Source organism: Oncorhynchus mykiss, chromosome 2 (assembly GCF_057628025.1).
Source record: "Oncorhynchus mykiss isolate SJ-2025 chromosome 2, ASM5762802v1, whole genome shotgun sequence".
NCBI lineage: Eukaryota > Metazoa > Chordata > Actinopteri > Salmoniformes > Salmonidae > Oncorhynchus > Oncorhynchus mykiss.
In genome coordinates, this window is record NC_143023.1 from 84150108 (window position 1) to 84170967 (window position 20860).

The window sequence follows — 20860 nt, forward strand, 5'->3', positions numbered from 1 at the left end:
CAGCGATTTTGGACCACCATGTCTATCACAGATCAGAGTCATCTGATTGGCTTTGGGGTGTCCATCAGATCAATACAGCCTTCCTTCACAGTGTGTCCTTTTGTACTCCCTCCAACTCTGAAGCTCTCTCCTAGTCTCAGATTCTCCTTACATTCACACCCAGAGGAACAGGGGAGGGGGCTGTCTGGAAGGAAAGGGAGAGAGAGAAGGAAAGAGACAGAGAGAAGAGAGAGAGGGACACAGAGAGGAAGAGAGAAAGATAATGACGTGAGAAAGAGGGAGGGAGAGAGACAGAGAGAGAGAGAGATTGTGAGTGAGTATGAGAGAGAAAGAGAGAGCGAGAGAGAGAGAGAGGGAGCTCGACTGTAAAGTCTAGTCAGTACAGTATAGCCTGTCTTGATGTCTGGGAGGTGTCATGTTCAATGCTGGTTTAGAGTCTCGTGTTCACAGGTGGTTGTGTCAGTACTGCTATCGCTTGTACCTGTGTGTTGTTGCTTCAGTGTCTACTAACTAAAGGAAATGTTTTAGAAACCCAGAGTCCTCTCCTGGCATGTTTTTGTTACATGCAACAGTTGGTTGATCTCCCCCCAGGCAAGGTAAGCTCTGAGGCGGACAACACCTGTTTGAGAGGTTGGTCAAAGGGCTGTCACGGCAACACATTGCTGCCCGCAGTCGTAACTCAGAATGCTTCAGAGCGCTTCATCAAACACGCACACACACACGAAAGCCAAACAATGTCTCTCATTAAGTTCTCAAGGGCAGAGATCTTCAACCTCAGGTGACGTTATCGCTTATTTTTATACGTTGTTATTTGGCTCGTAAACATGACCTTTCCTCTGGCCGCCTCCCACCTGTGTGTGTTTATAGACCCAGAGAAGTGAGAGAAAGAAAGTGTGTCATGCTTAATGACAGCATGACTAGCCTAGCTCCACTATGACAGTGTGAGCAGAACCTGTACTTTGTGGGTTGGGAGATTTTCCTGGCTGCCAACTCTGGGTTCTAGACTTTATAGGACGCAGAGGTTTTCCTGGTCAGGTCATGCAGTCAGGGAAAACTCTTGGCCTGGATCACAAAGGGACATTTTGGTCAATTGCCAGTCTGTGAAGTCTCTGCTCTCCCCAATTCAACCAGCCCCCCTCACAAACACACAAACAAAAATATATGTTACATTAATTTCTCCTCCCTTTGTCATTTGATACTGTGAAAGAGGAGGAAATTTCTAGTCAAGATAATGTATATCTCTATCTACCTGCATATGACTCCTCTGTGCTTCAGCTATACTGTCAACTGTGTTTCCCCTCCCTAGCACTCAGGGAGGACTGAACACAAGACAACAAGACCGAAGCAACATGTAATGTGTGATCTGAGTTCCCTCCCAACGACCGTGTTCATCAAGCCATTGTCTGTCTGCCCGCGTTCCCACAGAATTCCTTTTTAATGGGGCCTGCGAGAGGACAACATCATTTTGTCCATTCTAATTGAGTCTTCAAGAAGGGAACAATAACTATACTTACAATTGACTGCAGGGCACTGCTGGTTGGGTAAATGAATTACTTGTCGTTCTGAGTGATTGTTATTGAAGAAATCCCTCACTATTCAGGGACTGCAGTGAGCAAACAACTGAGGCTGGTCGTATTCCCCACGCAACATGGCAACGGCAACAGGAACAGGAATAGTAATGATTAGGAGGTGTGTGTGTGTGGTGTGCTTTCAGTACATTCAAATGAGACCTCAGGGAGCTAGTTTTGACTTTGTTTATCTGAATACGTTTGATGAAGAAAAAATGCATTACATTTGCTGGTGTCTGACAAGACAGGTGCAGAGTAGTGGATATTGTCATTAATTTTTCAGTCAGTAGTTGACAAAACTGCAATAGCTTATTGAAGGCATGTGAAAAGATGAAGTTTGAGAATTCATCAGATTTATGTAGGTTGTGATAGTTGTACTGTAGTTGGCTGCATTATGTTGCAGTGTCCCACCTGAGTATGGTAAATCAGAAACCCCACTACTGGCCCTTTGCCAGGCACCCTGCCCAACACCCCCACTACACAGCCTCTTATACAGTCTGCTATTCTCTCTCTGATATGAAACCAAGGATGGTTGAGGGAATGAGTGGGAATCATTCATTTGTCCAATTCCTCTCTAAACGTTGATAATCCTGCTTTTGTTTCTGTACGTGATGGCATTTGTAATTCGTCTCAGGGAAGAACGCAGTGTGGCTAATGGGGTTTAGCTGTCTGACGGTACGCCATGCCATCCTGAGAGAGTGAGCGACGACATAAGTGACTATGTAAGGCTATCCTGGGATGGGGTGTAATTTCTCTCCAGGGTGTGTGTGTGTGTGTGTGTGTGTGTGTGTGTGTGTGTGTGTGTGTGTGTGTGTGTGTGTGTGTGTGTGTGTGTGTGTGTGTGTGTGTGTGTGTGTGTGTGTGTGTGTGTGTGTGTGTGTGTGTGTGTGTGTGCGCGCGCACGTCTGTGTGTCTGAGGGAGAACAGGTTTGGTTATTTGTTGATTTGGGTGAAGGGGCACATTGTCTTAGATTAAGACCATTGCCACATCTGTCTGTCTGTCTGTCTGTCTGTCTGTCAGGGGGCAGCTCATCGTATCCTGCAGTCTAATCAACTGGCACACAGCTGCACTCCAGGGAAAGACAGACCAACAGACATGCAGATAGACATGCAGATAGACAGACAGGCAGGCAGGCAGGCAGGTAGACACCAGCCTAGCTCCCTCCTATCTAGTGGACATATCATATGTAGAGGAGCCCCTGTGTGTGCCTGCCTGCGTACTGGACTGTCCTGGAGGCCCAGTGTTACTGGTTAGGTTTAGTTACAGCTCTCTCTGGTCCTTGTGGCTTGTTATGAGGGAGGGAGCAGCACCTCAGGCACAGAGACTACATGTCACCTAAAATTTGATTTTGCAGGGGAAGGTGGAGGGAGGGAGAGAGGGAGCAAAGGGATGTGTGAGTGAGATAGTGAGAGAGACAGAGGGATGTGTTAGAAAGGTGGAGAGGAGGGAGTAGTTTATCAGCCTGTGTGTTTGTAAATGTCTCCCCCTGCTCTTTGTCTCTGTGCAGTAGAAATTAGGGACTAAATAAGAGTGGGTTCATGAGAGTACAGACTTCAAAATTGTGCCATTATGACGGCATGCACACCATGGCCCGACTCCCCAGGGCGCCATCCCATCCCAGCGTTCACAGGCATCACATTTCAAATAGCTTTTTGGGGCATCTTGTGTTTTACCACATATCCAATATGGATGGCGCTATACTGTGGCCCCTGCAGCACTGTTTCCTTTCAGTATCTCTGCTTTCTGTCGGAGACACTGTAAATATCCATACCGTGGTACTGTATACAGTCAGCACGCCCTGTATGTGTTTCTGGGCCTCACACTTTATTGTGTATGTGCGTGCGTCGCTTACACTAGCCGTTTCTATCAGACTCAGAGATGAGGGTTTAGCTCTAGCTGCTGATGAAATCTCTCACACTGTCTAATTTGCAGGAGTGATCAGGGCTCTGGGGTTAAGCAGCCTTTCTGTCCTGCTCTCTGACTGACTAAACAGACAGTCTCTGGCTGACTATCTGGCTGGCTTGCTGACTGGCTGACTGATTGTGGGAAACAGGCTGCAGGCTCTCTCCACCTATCACACCACTCCTCCTGGTGGAGATCACTTGTCGTGAGCCACATCTTTCTGCAGGCCCAGGGACTCTTTGAGAGTGGAAAGAGTGGGGAGAGTGGAGTGCTGTGGTGGCTCACTCAGTAGTGCTGCCCCACAGGTCAGGCAGATGGTGGTCACTGAAGAGGGTCAAGAGCAGGCAGATGCCATGGTGATCACTGAAGAGGGTCCAGAGCAGGCAGGTGCCATGGTGATCACTGAAGAGGGTCAAGAGCTGGCAGATGCCATGGTGATCACTGAAGAGGGTCCAGAGCAGGCAGGTGCCATGCTCATCACTGAAGAGGGTCCAGAGCAGGCAGGTACCATGGTGATCACTGAAGAGGGTCCAGAGCAGACATGTGCCATGGTGATCACTGAAAAGGGTCAAGAGCAGGCAGGTGCCATGGTGATCACTGAAGAGGGTTCAGAGCAGGCAGGTGCCATGGTGATCACTGAAGAGGGTTCAGAGCAGGCAGGTGCCATGGTGATCACTGAAGAGGGTCAAGAGCAGGCAGGTGCCATGGTGATCACTGAAAAGGGTCAAGAGCAGGCAGGTGCCATGGTGATCACTGAAGAGGGTTCAGAGCAGGCAGGTGCCATGGTGATCACTGAAGAGGGTCCAGAGCAGGCAGGTGCCATGGTGGTCACTGAAGAGGGTCCGGAGCAGGCAGGTGCCATGGTGATCACTGAAGAGGGTACAGAGCAGGCAGGTGCCATGGTGATCACTGAAGAGGGTCCAGAGCAGGCAGATGCCATGGTGATCACTGAAGAGGGTCCAGAGCAGACAGGTGCCATGCTGATCACTGAAGAGGGTCAAGAGCAGGCAGGTGCCATGCTGATCACTGAAGAGGGTCCAAAGCAGGCAGATGCCATGGTGATCACTGAAGAGGGTCCAGAGCAGGCAGGTGCCATGGTGATCACTGAAGAGGGTCCAGAGCAGGCAGATGCCATGGTGATCACTGAAGAGGGTCCAGAGTAGGCAGATAGACTCAGTAGTACCATGCCAGGGGTTTAGATGGCTCAGTCTGGCTCTTTTCTGGCACATCTGTATGTCTGTCTGTCTGTCTATTTGTACACCTGTCTGTCTGTCCATCTGTCTCTCTTTCTGACTTTCTTTCTCTATTTGTTGGTTGGTTCTCTCTCCCCTCTTACCCTAGTTTATCCACTCTGCTCGTTTGGCTACAGTAACCCATACATATGAGAATTTAACTCAGTGGTGGAGTGCAACAGCAGGACCTGAATGTCTGCTCCTCTACGTGGGGACAATCACGTCAGAGGTCAGACAGAGCATATCAGACAAAGCTGTGTGCCTGGGGCTGGTGTCACTAGGCTGGGGAGCACAGATTATCAGGCTGCCCTAATACTGTTTGACTGCCAGACTGGTCTGATGGGGTCTGGAGAGGCTAGGAGCCAGAAGCCCTCCCTGTCCACTCTCTAGTCTTATATCCCTGACCTTGTCTGACACCTTGCTAGCCTCAGCAGACCAGACAGCTCTACTCTACCTAAGTACATCTACTAGGGAGCCTTTCCTTTTGTCCCTCCTTACGCTTCTCCATGAGGACCAGGAGGGGGATGTCTGAGGAGGGAAGACTTGAGAGAGGGCATCCATCTTCCATTGTGTGCCCACTATGGTTCCCCTTCCTCCCCCTCCCAGTCTTCCATCCGATTGAGTCCTGCTCTCGTGACCCCACACAGTGTGGCATACTAGGCTAGGCTACGTAGCTGGCGCAGGTGGAAATTAGATGTATTACTGATAGCTATCAGCCGCATGCTGGAGAATAAAAATAATGACAGGCAAGATGTAATTACCGGGGCTAAGAGACACGGCACTCCATTTTGCAGCTCTGCAGTTTTACAGCCACTCTTTGTTTTGTTAGCTGTTAACTAGCAGCGCTAATGTCATCTAGGGAGGCAGTGGGGCTCTGTCTGTGAAGGGCTGGGACACACACACAATGGAACAGGTTAATGGAATGGCAGTCTTGTCTATGGACCAATCCTCCTGTGTCCAACTAATGATTAGTTCTATAGTAGACAACTGCAAAGGAACATTACATGGGATAAGAGTACAGTATGTATGTAATCTGTTGTCACTCTTTTACTGGCATGTTTGGAGATGCGGCATGGGCATGACATTGTCATCCAGAGGTGCCTTGTGAGAGAATATATCAGTCAGATATCCTCTTTGCAAATATTGATTGATACCCCGTGCCGTGTATAGTATTGTGACAGGGGTGGCACTCAGCCCAGTTATATTGTGTTTGTATTTATGATGGATCCTCATTAGTTCCTACCAAGGCATCAGCTACTCTTCGTGGGGTTTATTTTGGATCCCTGTTAGTTCCTGCCAAGGCAGCAGCTACTCTTCCTGGGGTTTATTATGGATCCCCGTTAGTTCCTGCCAAGGCAGCAGCTACTCTTCCTGGGGTTTATTATGGATCCCCATTAGTTCCTGCCAAGGCAGCAGCTACTTTTCCTGAGGTCCAGCAAAATTAAGGCAGTTTATACAATTTAAAAAATATTACAATACATTCAGACTGTGTGCCCTCAGGCCCCTACTCCACCACTACCACATATATACAGTACAAAATCCATGTGTACGTGTGTGTATAGTGCGTATGCTATCGTGTGTGTGCGTGTGTGTATGCGCCTATGTTTGTGTTGCTTCCCAGTCCCCGTTGTTCTATACGTTTTTTTAATCTGTTTTTAAATCTAATTTTACTGCTTGCATGAGTTACTTGATGTGGAATAGAGTTTCATGTAGTCATGGCTCTATTTAGTACTGTGCACCTTCCATAGTCTGTTCTGGACTTGGGGACTGTGAAGAGACCTGTTTTTGTCTTTTGGGGGGGAATGCATTTTGTGTCTAAGATGTGTGCTCGTAGTTTAAACAGACAGCTCGGTGCATTCAACATGTCATAAATACAAGTGGTGATGAAGTCAATCACTCCTCCACTTTGAGCCAGGAGAGACTGATGTGAATATGATCAATATTAGCTCTCTGTGTACATCCAAGGGCCAGCCGTGCTGCCCTGTTCTGAGCCAATTGCAATTTTCCTGAGTCCTTTCTTGTGGCACCTGACCATACGACTGAACAATAGTCCAGGTGCGGCAAAACTAGGCCCTGTAGGACCTGCCTTGTTGACAGTGCTGTCAAGAAGGTAGAGCAGCGCCTTATCATAGACATACATCTCCCATGTTAGCTACTGTTGTATCAATATGTTTTGACCATGACAGTTTACAATCCAGGGTTACTCCAAGCAGTTTAGTCCCCTCAACTTGCTCAATTTCCACAGATGTAGTTGAGGTTTAGTGTATGATTTGTCCCAAATACAATGCTTTTAATTTTATAAATATTTATTTGGGTGGCAGGTAGCCTAGTGGTTAGAGCTTTGGGCCAGTAACCGATAGGTTGCTAGATCAAATCGCAGAGCTGAGATTGTAAACATCTGTCCTTCTGCCCCTGAACAAGGCAGTTAACCCACTGTTCCTAGGCTGTCATTGTCAATAAGAATTTGTTCTGCCTGGTTAAATAAAAAATAAAAAATCCTTGCCACCCACTCTGAAATTAACTGCGACTCTTTGTTAAGTGTTGCAGTCATTTCAGTCACTGTAGTAATTGACACGTATAGTGTTGAGTCATCTGCCTACATAGACACTCTGACTTTCCTCAAAGCCAGTGGCAATTTATTAATAAAGATTGAAAAAAGTAATGGGCCTAGATAGCTGCCTTGGGGAATTCCTGACTCTACCTGGATTATGTTGGAGTGGCTTCCGTTAATCTGTGTTCTGTTAGACAGGTAACTCTTTATCCACAATATAGCAGGGGGTGTAAAGCCATAACACATACGTTTTGCCAGCAGCAGACTATGATCGATAATGTCAAAGGCTGCACTGAAGTTTAACAAGACAGACCCCACAACCTTTTTATCATCAATTTCTCTTAGCCAATCATCAGTCATTTGTGTAAGTGCTGTGCTTGTTGAATGTACTTCTCTATAAGCATGCTGAAAGTTTGTTGTCAATTTGTTTACTGTAAAATAGCATTGTATCTGGTCAAACAATTTTTTCCAACCCAGTTGGGCACAAGCTGCACACCGGGAGTGCACTCAGCACAGCCTCAGGAGCACACGTAGTGTAGCTAACTATGATTTCATTATCTAAACATTTTTGTTAAAATTATATTACACTTCTAGGGACCACAGAGTGCAGTCTGGAGGAGCACACTACAGATTTGGCATTACATAATCTGTTAACTTTTTTTCTTGGACTTTGACAGGTAAATATTTAGCCTAATATCTAGCTAATATGGCCTAATATCTAGCTAATATTTAGCTTTTTACTTCGGCTACACATCACTAGCCGTGGCTATAGGCTATGCAAGCCTCTCCGCAATAGGCCATTCTTCTTCTCGTGAAATCCCAGGAAGCTATAGGACATTTATTATTATACTTTTTTTCTACTAGGCCTAATAGCCTTTTTTTCAGGGGAAAGAAGCAGGATTGCTTTTACTAATTGCTGAATGTCAAACAGGCCTACAGCATAGAAAATGCATTTTGGGGAAAGTTGAGGAGAGAAAGTGCATTGGTGTGATTGATCACTTTTGGCTGGTTATGATAACATTGTTGCACTGATGCATTGCAAATAGTTGCACAGGACATACAGAGATGAGCACAGTGGAAAGTAAGACCCAACGGAATAGACAACCAATAGAAAAATGGAAATCACTTGCAAACCACTTTAGCAACGAGGCAATAACATGATGTAAAAATGTGCAAGCTCTGCGTTTGTTGTTTAATTGTCACATTTAAATACATGTTACTATTTTTCATTAAGCCTACATGTACAATTAAGTATTATTTGCAGTTGTTACTATGACAATGAACACCCTGAAAGATCTGAATGGTCTGAACCAGTATCTGTGTGTTAGAGAACTCATGAAAGGTCTGAACCAGTATCTGTGTGTTAGAGAACTCATGAAAGGTCTGAACCAGTATCTGTGTGTTAGAGACCTCGTGAATGGTCTGAACCAGTATCTGTGTGTTGGAGACCTCATGAATGGTCTGAACCAGTATTATCTGTGTGTTAGAGACCTCATGAATGGTCTGAACCAGTATCTGTGTGTTGGAGACCTCATGAATGGTCTGAACCAGTATTATCTGTGTGTTAGAGACCTCATGAATGGTCTGAACCAGTATCTGTGTGTTAGAGACCTCATGAATGGTCTGAACCAGTATCTGTGTGTTAGAGACCTCGTGAATGGTCTGAACCAGTATCTGTGTGTTGGAGACCTCATGAATGGTCTGAACCAGTATCTGTGTGTTAGAGACCTCATGAATGGTCTGAACCTGTGTTAGAGACCTCGTAAATGGTCTGAACCAGTATCTGTGTGTTAGAGACCTCATGAATGGTCTGAACCAGTATCTGTGTGTTGGAGACCTCATGAATGGTCTGAACCAGTATCTGTGTGTTAGAGACCTCATGAATGGTCTGAACCTGTGTTAGAGACCTCGTAAATGGTCTGAACCAGTATCTGTGTGTTAGAGACCTCATGAATGGTCTGAACCAGTATCTGTGTGTTAGAGACCTCATGAATGGTCTGAACCAGTATCTGTGTGTTAGAGACCTCATGAATGGTCTGAACCAGTATCTGTGTGTTAGAGACCTCATGAATGGTCTGAACCAGTATCTGTGTGTTAGAGACCTCATGAATGGTCTGAACCAGTATCTGTGTGTTAGAGACCTCGTGAATGGTCTGAACCAGTATCTGTGTGTTAGAGACCTCATGAATGGTCTGAACCAGTATCTGTGTGTTAGAGACCTCGTGAATGGTCTGAACCAGTATCTGTGTGTTAGAGACCTCATGAATGGTCTGAACCAGTATCTGTGTGTTAGAGACCTCGTGAATGGTCTGAACCAGTATCTGTGTGTTAGAGACCTCGTGAATGGTCTTGTGTTACCACTTTATTAGTAGGCAGTGTGCAGTAAGATGTGTTGATCAGTTCATTGACAGGTGTAGGACTGTAGAATGATAAATGATAAACTTTCTTCTTGTGTGGATGCTCGCCAACATTTTAGAGTTATGTGGACTATAGTTTATCATTATAGTTATCGTTGTAGTTATTGGCTTGGTGGAGGCTTTAACTCTTACAACAAAATTAACATAATTATCACAACAGAACCACTAGTAGGTCTAGCTAACATCAGAGAACTTGAATGAAATACACCACATGACCAAAAGTATGTGGACACCTGCTCGTCAAACATCTTATTCCAAATCATGGAGTTGGTGTCCCCCCCCCCCCTTTGCTGCTATAACAGTCTCCACTCTTCTAGGAAGGCTTCCAACTAAATGTTGGAACATTGCTGCGGGGACTTGCTTCCTTTCAGCCACAAGAGCATTAATGAGGTCGAGTACTGATGTTGGGTGTTCCAATTCATCCCAAAGGTGTTCGATGGGGTTGAAGTCAGGGCTCTGCGCAGTCCAGTCAAGTTCTTCCACACCGATATCGAAAAGAAAAAAAATTCTGTATGGACCTCGCTTTGTGCACGAGGCATTGTCATGCTGAAATAGGAAAGGGTCTTACTCAAAATGTTGCCACAAAGTTGGAAGCACAGAATCTTCTAGAATGTAATTGTATGCTATAGCATTAAGATAGGTAAAACTTAATGCTATAGCATACAATGACATTGACATTCTAGAAGATTCTGTGCTTCCATGGCTTTCGACCTTCGTCTCTCCCGAGCCCGTACGGGAGTTGTAGCGATGAGACAAGATAGTAACTACTAACAATTGCATACCACGAAATTGGGGAGAAAAGGGGGGTAAAATTTAAAATAAAAAGAAGAAAGATCTTCTAGAATGTCATTGTATGCTATAGCATTAAGTTTTACCTATCTTAATGCTATAGCATACAATTACATTCTAGAAGATTCTGTGTTTCCAACTTAGTGGCAACATTTTGAGGAAGGCCCGTTTCCTGTTTCAGCATGACAATGAAGAAGATTTACCTTCGGCCTCCCGGGTGGCGCAGTAGTCTAGGGCACTGCATCGCAGTGCTAGCCGTGCCACCAGAGACTCTGGGTTCGAGCCCAGGCTCTGTCGCAGCCGGCCGTAACCGGGAGGTCCATGGGGCGACGCATAATTGGCCTAGCGTCGTCCGTGTTAGGGAGGGCTTGGCCGGTAGGGATATCCTTGTCTCATCGCGCACTAGCGACTCCTGTGGCGGGACAAGTGAACGCTAACCAGGTCGCCAGGTGCACGGTGTTTCCTCCGACACATTGGTGCGGCTGGCTTCCGGGTTGGATGCGCACTGTGTTAAGAAGCAGTGCGGCTTGGTGGGGTTGTGTTTCGGAGGACGCATGGCTTTCGACCTTCGTCTCTCCCGAGCCCGTACGGGAGTTGTAGCGATGAGACAAGATAGTAACTACTAACAATTGCATACCACGAAATTGGGGAGAAAAGGGGGGTAAAATGTAAAATAAAAAGAAGAAAGATGTGTCCTTACCTTCACTGGAACTAAGAGGCCTGACCTATGAAAAGCAGCCCAGACCACCAAACTTTACCGTTAGCACTATGCATTGGGTCAGGTAGTGTTCTCCTGGCATCCGCCAAACCCAGATTCTCTCTGCCAGATGGTGAGGCATGATTCATTACTCCAGAGAATGATTTTCCATTGCTCTGTAGTGTAATGGCGGCAAGCCTTACACCCCTCCAGCCGACTCAGCTCGGCCATGGAAACCCATTTCATGAAGCTCCCGAAGGAACAGTTCAGGTGCTGACGTTGCTTCTAGAGACAGGTTGAAACTCGGTAGTGAATGTTTCAACCAAGGACAGGCAATTTTTTTACGCTATGCGTTTGAACAACAAATTAGATGAGGTACGATCACGAATATCCTACCAACGGGACATCAAAAACTGTAATATCTTATGTTTAATGGAATTGTGGCTCAATGATGACATGGATATTCAGCAGGAGGGATATACGCTGCACCGGCAAGATAGAACAGCACACTGGTATGACGAGGGGGGTGTTCAGTGCATATTTGTAAACATCAGCTGGTGCACCGAAATCTAAGGAAGTCTCTAGATTTTGCTCGCCTGAAGTAGAGTATCTTGTGATAAAATGCAGTCCACACTATTTGCATAGAGAGTTTTCAGCTATACTTATCGTGGCTGTTTATTTACCACCCCAGACAGATGCTGGCACTAAGACTCAGTCTGCTGTATAAGGAAATAAGAAAACAGGAAACCGCTCACCCAGAGGTGGCGCTCTGAGTGGCCCGGAGACTTTAATGCAGGGAAACTTAAATCAGTTCTACCTAACTTCTATCAACATGTTAAATGTGCAACCAGAGGGAAAAATTCTAGATCACCTGTACGCCACACACAGAGATGCGTGCAAAGCTCTCCCTCGCCTTCCATTTGGTAAATTCAACCACAACTCTATCCTCCTGATTCCTGCTTACAAGCAAAAATTAAAGCAGGAAGCACCAGTGACTCGGTCTATAAAAAAGTGGTCAGATGAAGCAGATGCCAAACTACAGGACTGTTTTGCTATCACAGTCTGGAACATGTTCTGGGATTCTTCCTGTGTCATTGAGAACTACACCACATCAGTCACTGGCTTTATCAATAAGGGCATTGAGGACGTCGTCCCCACACTGACTGTACGTACATTCCCCAACCAGAAGCCATGGATTACAGGCAACATTCGCACTGAGCAATGCCCTCCGACAAACCATCAAACAGGCAAAGCATCAATACAGGGCTAAGATTGAATCATACTACACCAGCTCCAACGCTTGTCTCATGTGGCAGGTCTTGCAAACTAATACAGACTACAAAGGGAAGGTCAGCCGCGAGCTGCCCAGTGAGACGAGCCTACCAGACGAGCTAAATCACTTTTATGCTCGCTTCGTGGCAAACAAAACTGAGGCATGCATGAGAGTATCAGCTGTTTTGGACAACTGTGTGATCATGCTCTCCGTAGTTGACGTGAGTAAGACCTTTAAACAGGTCAACATTCACAAGGCTGCGGGGTCAGACGGATTACCAGGACGTGTGCTCCGGGCATTTGCTGACCAACTGGCAGGTGTCTTCACTATCATTTTCAACATGTCCCTGATTGAGGCTGTAATACCAACATATTTCAAGCAGACCACCATAGTCCCCGTGCCCAAGAACACAAAGGCAACCTGCCTAAATGACTACAGACCCGTAGCACTCACGTCCATAGCCATTAAGTACTTTGAAAGGCTGGTAATGGCTCACATCAACACCATTATCCCAGAAACACTAGACCCACTCCAATTTGCATACCGCCCAAACAGATCCACAGATGATGCAATCTCTATTGCACTCCACACTGCCCTTTCCCACCTGGACAAAAGGAACACCTATGTAAGAATGCTATTCATTGACTACAGCTCGATGTTCAACACCACCCTCAAAGCTCATCACCAAGCTGAGGTTCCTGGGACTAAACACCCCCCTCTGCAACTGGATCCTGAACTTCCTGACGGGCCGCCCCCAGGTGGTGAGGGTAGGCAGCAACACATCCGCCACGCTGATCCTCAACACTGGAGCCCCTCAGGGGTGCGTGCTCAGTCCCCTCCTGTACTCCCTGTTCACCCACAACTGCATGGCCAGGCACGATTCCAACACCATCATTAAGTTTGCAGATGACACAACAGTGGTAGGCCTGATCACCGACAATGACGAGACAGCTTTTAGGGAGGAGGTCAGAGTCCTGCCCCGGTGGTGCCAGAATAACAACCTATCCCCCAACATAACCAAGACTAAGGAGATGATTGTGGACTCCAGGAAAAGGAGGACCGAGCATGCCCCCACTCTCATTGACAGGACTGTAGTGGAGCAGGTTGAGAGCTTCAAGTTCCTTGGTGTCCATATCACCAACAAACTAGAATGGTCCAAACACACCAAGACAGTCATGAAGAGGGCATGAGAAAGCCTATTCCCACTCAGGAAACTAAAAAGATTTGGCATGGTTCCTCAGATCCTCAAAAGGTTCTCCAGCTGTAACATTGAGAGCATCCTCACCCGGTTGCATCACTGCCTGGTACAGTAATTGCTCGGCCTCCGACTGCAAGGCACTACAGAGGGTAGTGCGTACGGCCCAGTACATCATTGGGGCTAAGCTTCCTGCCATCCAGGACCTCTACACCAGGAAGTGTCAGAGGAAGACCCTAAAAATTTGTCAAAGACCCCAGCCAGTTGAGTAATGTCCTGTTAAAAATGGCGTAGGTCTTGTTTATTTAAAGAAAAGTTAGAAGCAAAAGCCTACAACTATTTTAGCACCGTTTTGCGCTGCTCTGAGGCAAGCATCGGGACAGGTCTTGATAAATCAATTATATTTGTATTTTCACTTAATCTCCAGTAGGGTATTGGTTAGACAAGAATTAGAAAATTAGGGCGCAGAAATGTTATGCTCTTAGTGTAACCTTTATTTAACTAGGCATGTCAGTTAAGAACACATTCTTATTTACATGGACAGCCTACTCCTTCCTCGTGCCCTGCAGGGATTCTTTAGCTAAATAGCCCAGTACTGTACTGCTGACCGTCACATTGTACAGCGCCATATTTTCCATTCCAGCAAGTGCCAGTCAAAAGTTTGGACACACCTACTCATTCCAGGATTGTTCTATATTTTAGCTATTTTCTACATTGTAGAATAATAGTGAAGACATCACAACTATAAAATAACACAGGTGTCCCGCATGCCCTGCACTCTGTAGTACAGACATGGCCTGCTCTCCCTTGTATAAGGAATTAGGCACTTTCCCATGTTTACTACAGTATGTATTGTAGACTGCACATTAGCCTAATAAACAAATAAACACATTTCGTTAATAATTAACGAATTAATTATAAAAACGCCTTTCAAAATGCAGATGTTGATTTAGTTATTGATCCATAATCAATTACAATGGGAATAAATATCACTGATTTACAGAAATATTGTAACAAAGTTGTCTAATGAAGGCAAACTATTTAGAATCCTCAAATCCTGTAGCCTACTCCCGACCGTCACGTTTTACAGCGCCATCTTTTCCATTCCATCCCAATGGAAACCCTCAGGGTTTCGTTTTTTGTTTTTCTATAAATAGAAACACCATAATATTAATCAAATTAATTATGCCAACTTTTTAAAAATCAATCCCATATACTATGCTATTACAATAAAGGTTTTCAATTCTCTGGTAATGCCAATACAGAATACAATCAAATGCTTCTCAAAGATTCCCTCTGGTGGTCAAACTAGCAATAACTTGCAGTAACAGAAAAAATGTCTGACAATTAAATGACGTGCCACAGAATGCTGCAGCAGCACGGAAGGTGTGCCGCAATATGACGCAACTTTTAAAAGAGGACCCACTGTAGCTATGCTAATGAATTAACAGTTGAAACAGTTACAGCACCATCAGAACTTAGCTCTGCCTTTTTAATAGAGAGAGGGGTCCCTTCTTTACAACACCTTGAGCACAAGGAATGTTAACTGGACCCTGAATGAAAATACTACTTCTCAAGGTCTGTTTAAAAGTTTGTTATGTCCTGACTTACACAACTAGCTAAATTCCTTGACTGGGGCTCGTGGAGGACCAAAAACAGCCTTTTATCATGCAGCCCTCAATAGGCATTTAGCATTCACTCTGCCCCAACGCTCCCTCACGCGATGGCTGGGCAGGGCTGGTTCTTTTTAGTGTGTGTGTGTGTGTGTGTGTGTGTGTGTGTGTGTGTGTGTACGCATGTTTCATTGTCTCATTCTCTCTGACAGAGGAAACCACTAACTTTGGGGCCAGAGGAGGGGCCACAGGTGGAGGATAGTGCTGGGGAGAATCTCAATTGCATTTCCTTGATTCCTCACATCCTCTCTCTTCACCTCCTTCTCAAAACCTATCCAATGTGTTTTGGAAGGAGGTGAGGAGAGTGGACATGAGGAATCAAGGAAGTGCCATTTAGATTCTCACCTGGACTCTCCCTCTGTCCCTCAGTAACTTGGTACAAGGCCTTCAAAGGGTTATGTCAAGAGGTTGCCACCAAAAAAGGGCATACATAATATTATAATACTATACTTCGTTCATCACGTCAGGAAGCAAAGAGCTCTTCAAATTAACCCAACCATCCTAGTTAACGTAACAGTAAATAGGCAATTACTGCAGTTGTCGAGTGTAGTGTGAGTTTGACTCCATTGTACAAGAGCAGTTATTGTTGTACCAAGAGTTGTGAACTCAAACTCATCAGAAATATAAACCACCTGCAATGGCAGTTCACACCAATGATGTCATATATGAATACAGTAAGCTATACTGTATAATAAATATGAGGTCTATAGTTCAGACTCATTGCAATAGAAACAACGTCCAGTGTGAATGCTGCAATGCCAAGCAATGATGTCATTTAAAGTAAATTATGTCTATCGTTCAACCTCATTGCAATCAAATGTAAATGCAGGGGTCCAGACCAGTGATGTGCCAGACTGCCAGGAGACTGAAGTGAAGCCGAGCTGAGGGAAGGTCAGGGTGATGGATGCATCCTGACGTGCCCACTGCCCATGATGTCAGAGCCGGGAATAGCAGCTGCAGTGCAGTGCGTGGGTATGGGTGGAGGTGCCAGGAGGAGAGGAGATGGGCGCTGCCCGCCTGTCCACCCACCCGCCTGGTCTGCCTGCCCTAGTTTAGGGGGGCAGAAGAAAGGCCCCATTCATTTATTGTGGTGGGGTTGTGCCATCACTGTAGCTCCCAGGGGATCGGCCTCATCAATGAGAGGCCAGCTGGGAGGATGTCACAGCGCCCCTCCCCCCACATAAAGTACTGTAGCAAGGATTGTACCAGTTTGCCTGCCACATGCATGACTCCACCTCCTCAGAGTGTTATGGTCCGGTCCAGCTTGTTCGCTGCTGTCTATGTGTTAGATGAGGTATAGTTTAGAGCTGTTACATTGGTGGTGGGGTTTCTGTACCACTGCTTATGGAGTGCACATGCTGCACATGTGGTGTCAATTGAACTTTCCAGAAGATAATGGCTATGTGTTCACAAATGCTGGATCTAATAGGCCTACTCTGATAAAGACATACTTTATGGCATCTTTGTATTGGCCTTGCACTGCAAAGTGACACCACCCTCTAGTGCAAACTTCACAATCTGAGTGGCTGTGTGTGTGTGTGTGTGTGTGTGTGTGTGTGTGTGTGTGTGTGTGTGTGTGTGTGTGTGTGTGTGTAGTGTGTACGTAGCTGAGGTTTGCATGCAGAGCAGCTCTGCTCATAAAGCGCCAGGATGTGGTAAGCAGTTAACACTAGACTGCCTGGCATTTTCCATTTGACTGTTTTACCCACAACCTTTATTCCATCTCCTGTATTGACCACTACTATCTATGACCTCTTATGGAGCACTGCTGTAACCCTAGCTGTAGGGCGCATACCTTTACACTATCTATGTGTTAAAGGAGACAGAATCCTGCTTATGTGTCCTTAAGGAGAGTGAAGGAAGAGAGGAGTGAAGGAAGGAAGGAGTGAAGGAAGAAAGGGAGGAGAGGAGTGAAGGAAGGAAGGAAAGAGAGAGAAGAGGAGAGGTGTGTGAGCTGCACAGATGTGTGTTTACCAGGGCCTGCATCAGCAGCAGCTGCTGTGTTTTGCATGCCACGGAAGCAGTGAGGAGATTTGCATTATTGGTTTGATTTCATGAACGTGATCGTTCTGTTGGATTAGAAGGGAGGGATGGAGTGCAGCTGGACCTCAGTGATACCAGGGCAGTGGAATCATTGAAAAGGGCTTGGATCGAGGAGGTGCTGCCGGAAACTGATCCAAGCATTACATCATCCGCTCTAATGGACCTGAACATGACACACAGACACACACACACACACACAGATAGACACATACACACACAACCCCCCCCCCCCCCCCCCCCCCCACACACACACACACACACACACACACAGCTAAAGATGCAGGACTAATTGCTCTCTAATTTAAATAGGATGGTCCAAAGCTGACTGCTATAAAAACCCACAGTTCCATGACATCAAACGTGGCACACAGTCAACCATGGAAAATAACATTGAGGCCGGCGCAGACCATTTCCCCATGATTGGTTGTTGTATCATATTAATTTCATGCTAAGCGGACGCTAATATTCCAGGGAGATTGGTAATGCATGGGAGGGGAGCGGTGCTGCTGTAACCTCAAGGAAGGACCTTGTGGGAGTAGAAGGTTCTGTGACCTGAGTGTTGGGAGCACTGGGGGCCAGAGGTGTCTGATACAGTATACTTATGCAAATAGAGGGCGTGTGTGCGTGTGTGTGTGTGTGTGTGCTAATCAGAGAGCAAAGACCCCTAAGTCTCTGGGGAAACCGGAAACTGTACACAGTTAGGGGAAAGGTGTCACATTAGTGTGTGTGTATGCAATAACAGCTTATCTTCAGCAACGGAAAGTTACAAAGTAGTTTTCCATAAGCTTGGCTATTTGCCGAGCTTATGTCAGCCAGAACCATAGTATCTATTTTGTCTGGTTACTGTGTGTGTGTGTGTGTGTGTGTGCCTGGATGTGTGTGTGTGTGCCTGGATGTGTGTGTGTGTGCCTGGGTGTGTTTGTGCGTGTGTATGAGCCTCTGTATCCCTCATTGTAAAGCTCCTAACCTCATACCTCTCTAAAGTGAAAGCCCATGCAGTTTGAAGAGGGAGTATTGTGCTGACTGACCCTGGCCCATAGCTCAGGTTCCCTCCCTTACTCCCCTCAGCACACAGTGTCCTGCCCAGTGCTATCTGCTCTGGCAACCCACAATAGATGGACCAGCTCATTGTGTGTTGAGTGTATAATATAACCCTCCTTCAGACTCGTTTGGGGGTGTTGTCTCGGTGTGTTGTTGTGATGTGTTGTCTTGGTGTGTTGTCTTGGTGTGTTGTCGGGGTGTGTTGTCTTGGTGTGTTTTCTTGGTGTGTTGTTGTGTTGTGTTTACTTGGTGTGTTGTCGTGGTGTGTTGTCTTAGTGTGTTGTCGTAGTGTGTTGTCTTGGTGTGTTGTGTTGTCGTGGTGTGTTGTCTAGGTGTGTGTTGTCTTGGTGTGCCCCAAGACCCCAATAACCACCCTGTGTATTTACTGAGCCCTCTCCTTGTTAGGTTCATTGGAGAGGCTACTGCTCTCTCTCTCTCTCTCTCTCTCTCTCTCTCTCTCTCTTTCTCTCTGTACGCTAGATATACCCGTGTCTGCCACCGTGATAAAGCTTGGTCCGAGCTGTTTCTCACAATGTTAAACCTGACATCTCTTTCACAAATAGACAAGTGAGGAAGATCCGAGAAGAGAGAAGTCTGAGTCCCATGTGTCAAATGTGATCATATTCCCTCCACTACCACTCCCCTCCCCCAGCCCCATAGAGCCCAGCTCTTAGCCCTGCTCTTATCCACATTATCTGTTGTCTGGGCCTGTCCAGCAGGCTCCCAGCAAGGAGTTACTTCTCTGTCTCTCTCCCAGGCTGCCTTGGAGCCTGTGCTCCTCCACTCCTCTCCTCTCGCCCCGTTGTCATGACCACAACAGGCAGGGAACGCTGGGAACTCGGCAATGATCAGCCTAAAGCTCAGAAAATTATTGTCATGCCATTAAAATGTATCGCTGATAATGTTTTATGATGAAGTAGTGTGTCTCTAGTGTGTGTGTGTATTTATGTTTGTGCGCGCGTGCGTATGTACATGTAGGCACATGCGTGTGTGTTTGTGTCTGTCACAATGAGTTTCCCTCATTGGGGACCGAGGCAGTCTGCATAGTAATTGAAATGCTCATCAGAGACTTCAGCTCAGTGGACTGCATTATAATCTATCTGGTCTAGTGTAACAGAGCTCATGGTGAGTCCACAGTAAAAGGGATAATTTTCTAAATCGTTTGTCAGTCATGGCATTCGTATAACCGAGACAGTGATTTTCTTCCTGTTCAGTGCTCACTCAGACCCAGTTATTTATCGATGGCAGTCGGGAAGTGGCCACTTGGCCCCTGTGTTTTGTAAAGGCCCAGAAGTCTAGGAACCTGGTAAACTAGGCTCTGGGGTTTTTAACTGGCCTTTGCAAACGGCCCCGGAGTCGGACGAGGGTTGCTCTGGCTCTGTGGATATATATGTTGATTTTATTTTTCATGGCAGCATAATTGATTCCACATAGGGCCACTGTAACCAAGCCCCATATTCTTCCCTAGATTACCCTCCCACTCTCCTCTCCCCCATATTCTATCCCAGAACCCAGACTCCCCAATGTTTGGACATCCCGATTTGCTCTTGCACGGCTATCAATCAATTAGCTCCTGCCCCCCCACGGTCAGCACTAAGATCAACAGCGTGACTGTCAGTTCCATACGAAGGAGAATCAAAGAAAACAAAGTCCTTCAACTTTTCTCAAAGCTTCTCTAAACAAGTGAGGTGTTTGCATTAAAGGCCTGAGAACTTGTCTGAGATCAGTGTAAGATAACATATCAGGGAATGACAGCCTGATTGATTAGTTTATCTTGGGCGGGACGTTAAGACTGCTGCTGGCAATGTAATCTAATTAAGTTTGTTTTGGGAATGTTTTGAATAGAGGCCCAGTTTGCTGATGTCTTGGGAGGGTTAGCTGCTGCTCCTAACACTGAAGAAAATGAATGTCACTCATTTGTTTGCTTCTCCCAGATGAGATCTTTCATTAAAGTTAGTGTTACATCAACACATTGTGTTATGACATGGGTCGGGATTTAATCCAACGCAGATTAACAACCTGCACACAGCAATAGACTTTTAAAAGCTATTTCCTCGACATTTACGGAGATCATGTTCGCTGTAAACGTGAAGTTAGCTCAAGCAGAAAAGTAAATCGCAGTGCACAGGTCGTTTATCTGCAATTGTTTGAATCTCTGTCATGGTCTTTTCCAGGTTAGATACAATGTGCGGTCAGTTCCATAACTCATACAGGTTCCCCTTCTTGTACCATTGCTTACCTTACAGAAATACTCTGGCCTGTATTTAACCATGCTGTCTCTCTCTCTCCCTCCCTCTCTCTATCCTCAGAGCTCCGGAGATCATCCTGGGCCTGCCCTTCTGTGAGGCCATCGACATGTGGTCCCTGGGCTGTGTCATCGCTGAGCTCTTCCTAGGCTGGCCCCTCTACCCAGGGGCCTCCGAGTATGACCAGGTAGGTCTGAGGGTCTGCCCATAGGGGAGATGCCTAAATGAGAGA

The 20860-nt window shown here is 46.2% G+C and overlaps 1 protein-coding gene across 50 annotated transcripts in view; it reads left to right on the forward strand.

The window, feature by feature from the left end:
* LOC110497999 (homeodomain-interacting protein kinase 2) overlaps positions 1-20860 on the forward strand; it is a 124391-nt gene that overhangs the window by 63006 nt on the left and 40525 nt on the right. For all 50 annotated transcript variants that reach the window (XM_036957254.2, XM_090209993.1, XM_036957222.2 and 47 more), the window contains exon 3: positions 20692-20815. In XM_036957254.2, the coding sequence (XP_036813149.1) occupies positions 20692-20815 (124 nt within the window). The remainder of the gene's footprint in view (positions 1-20691; positions 20816-20860) is intronic.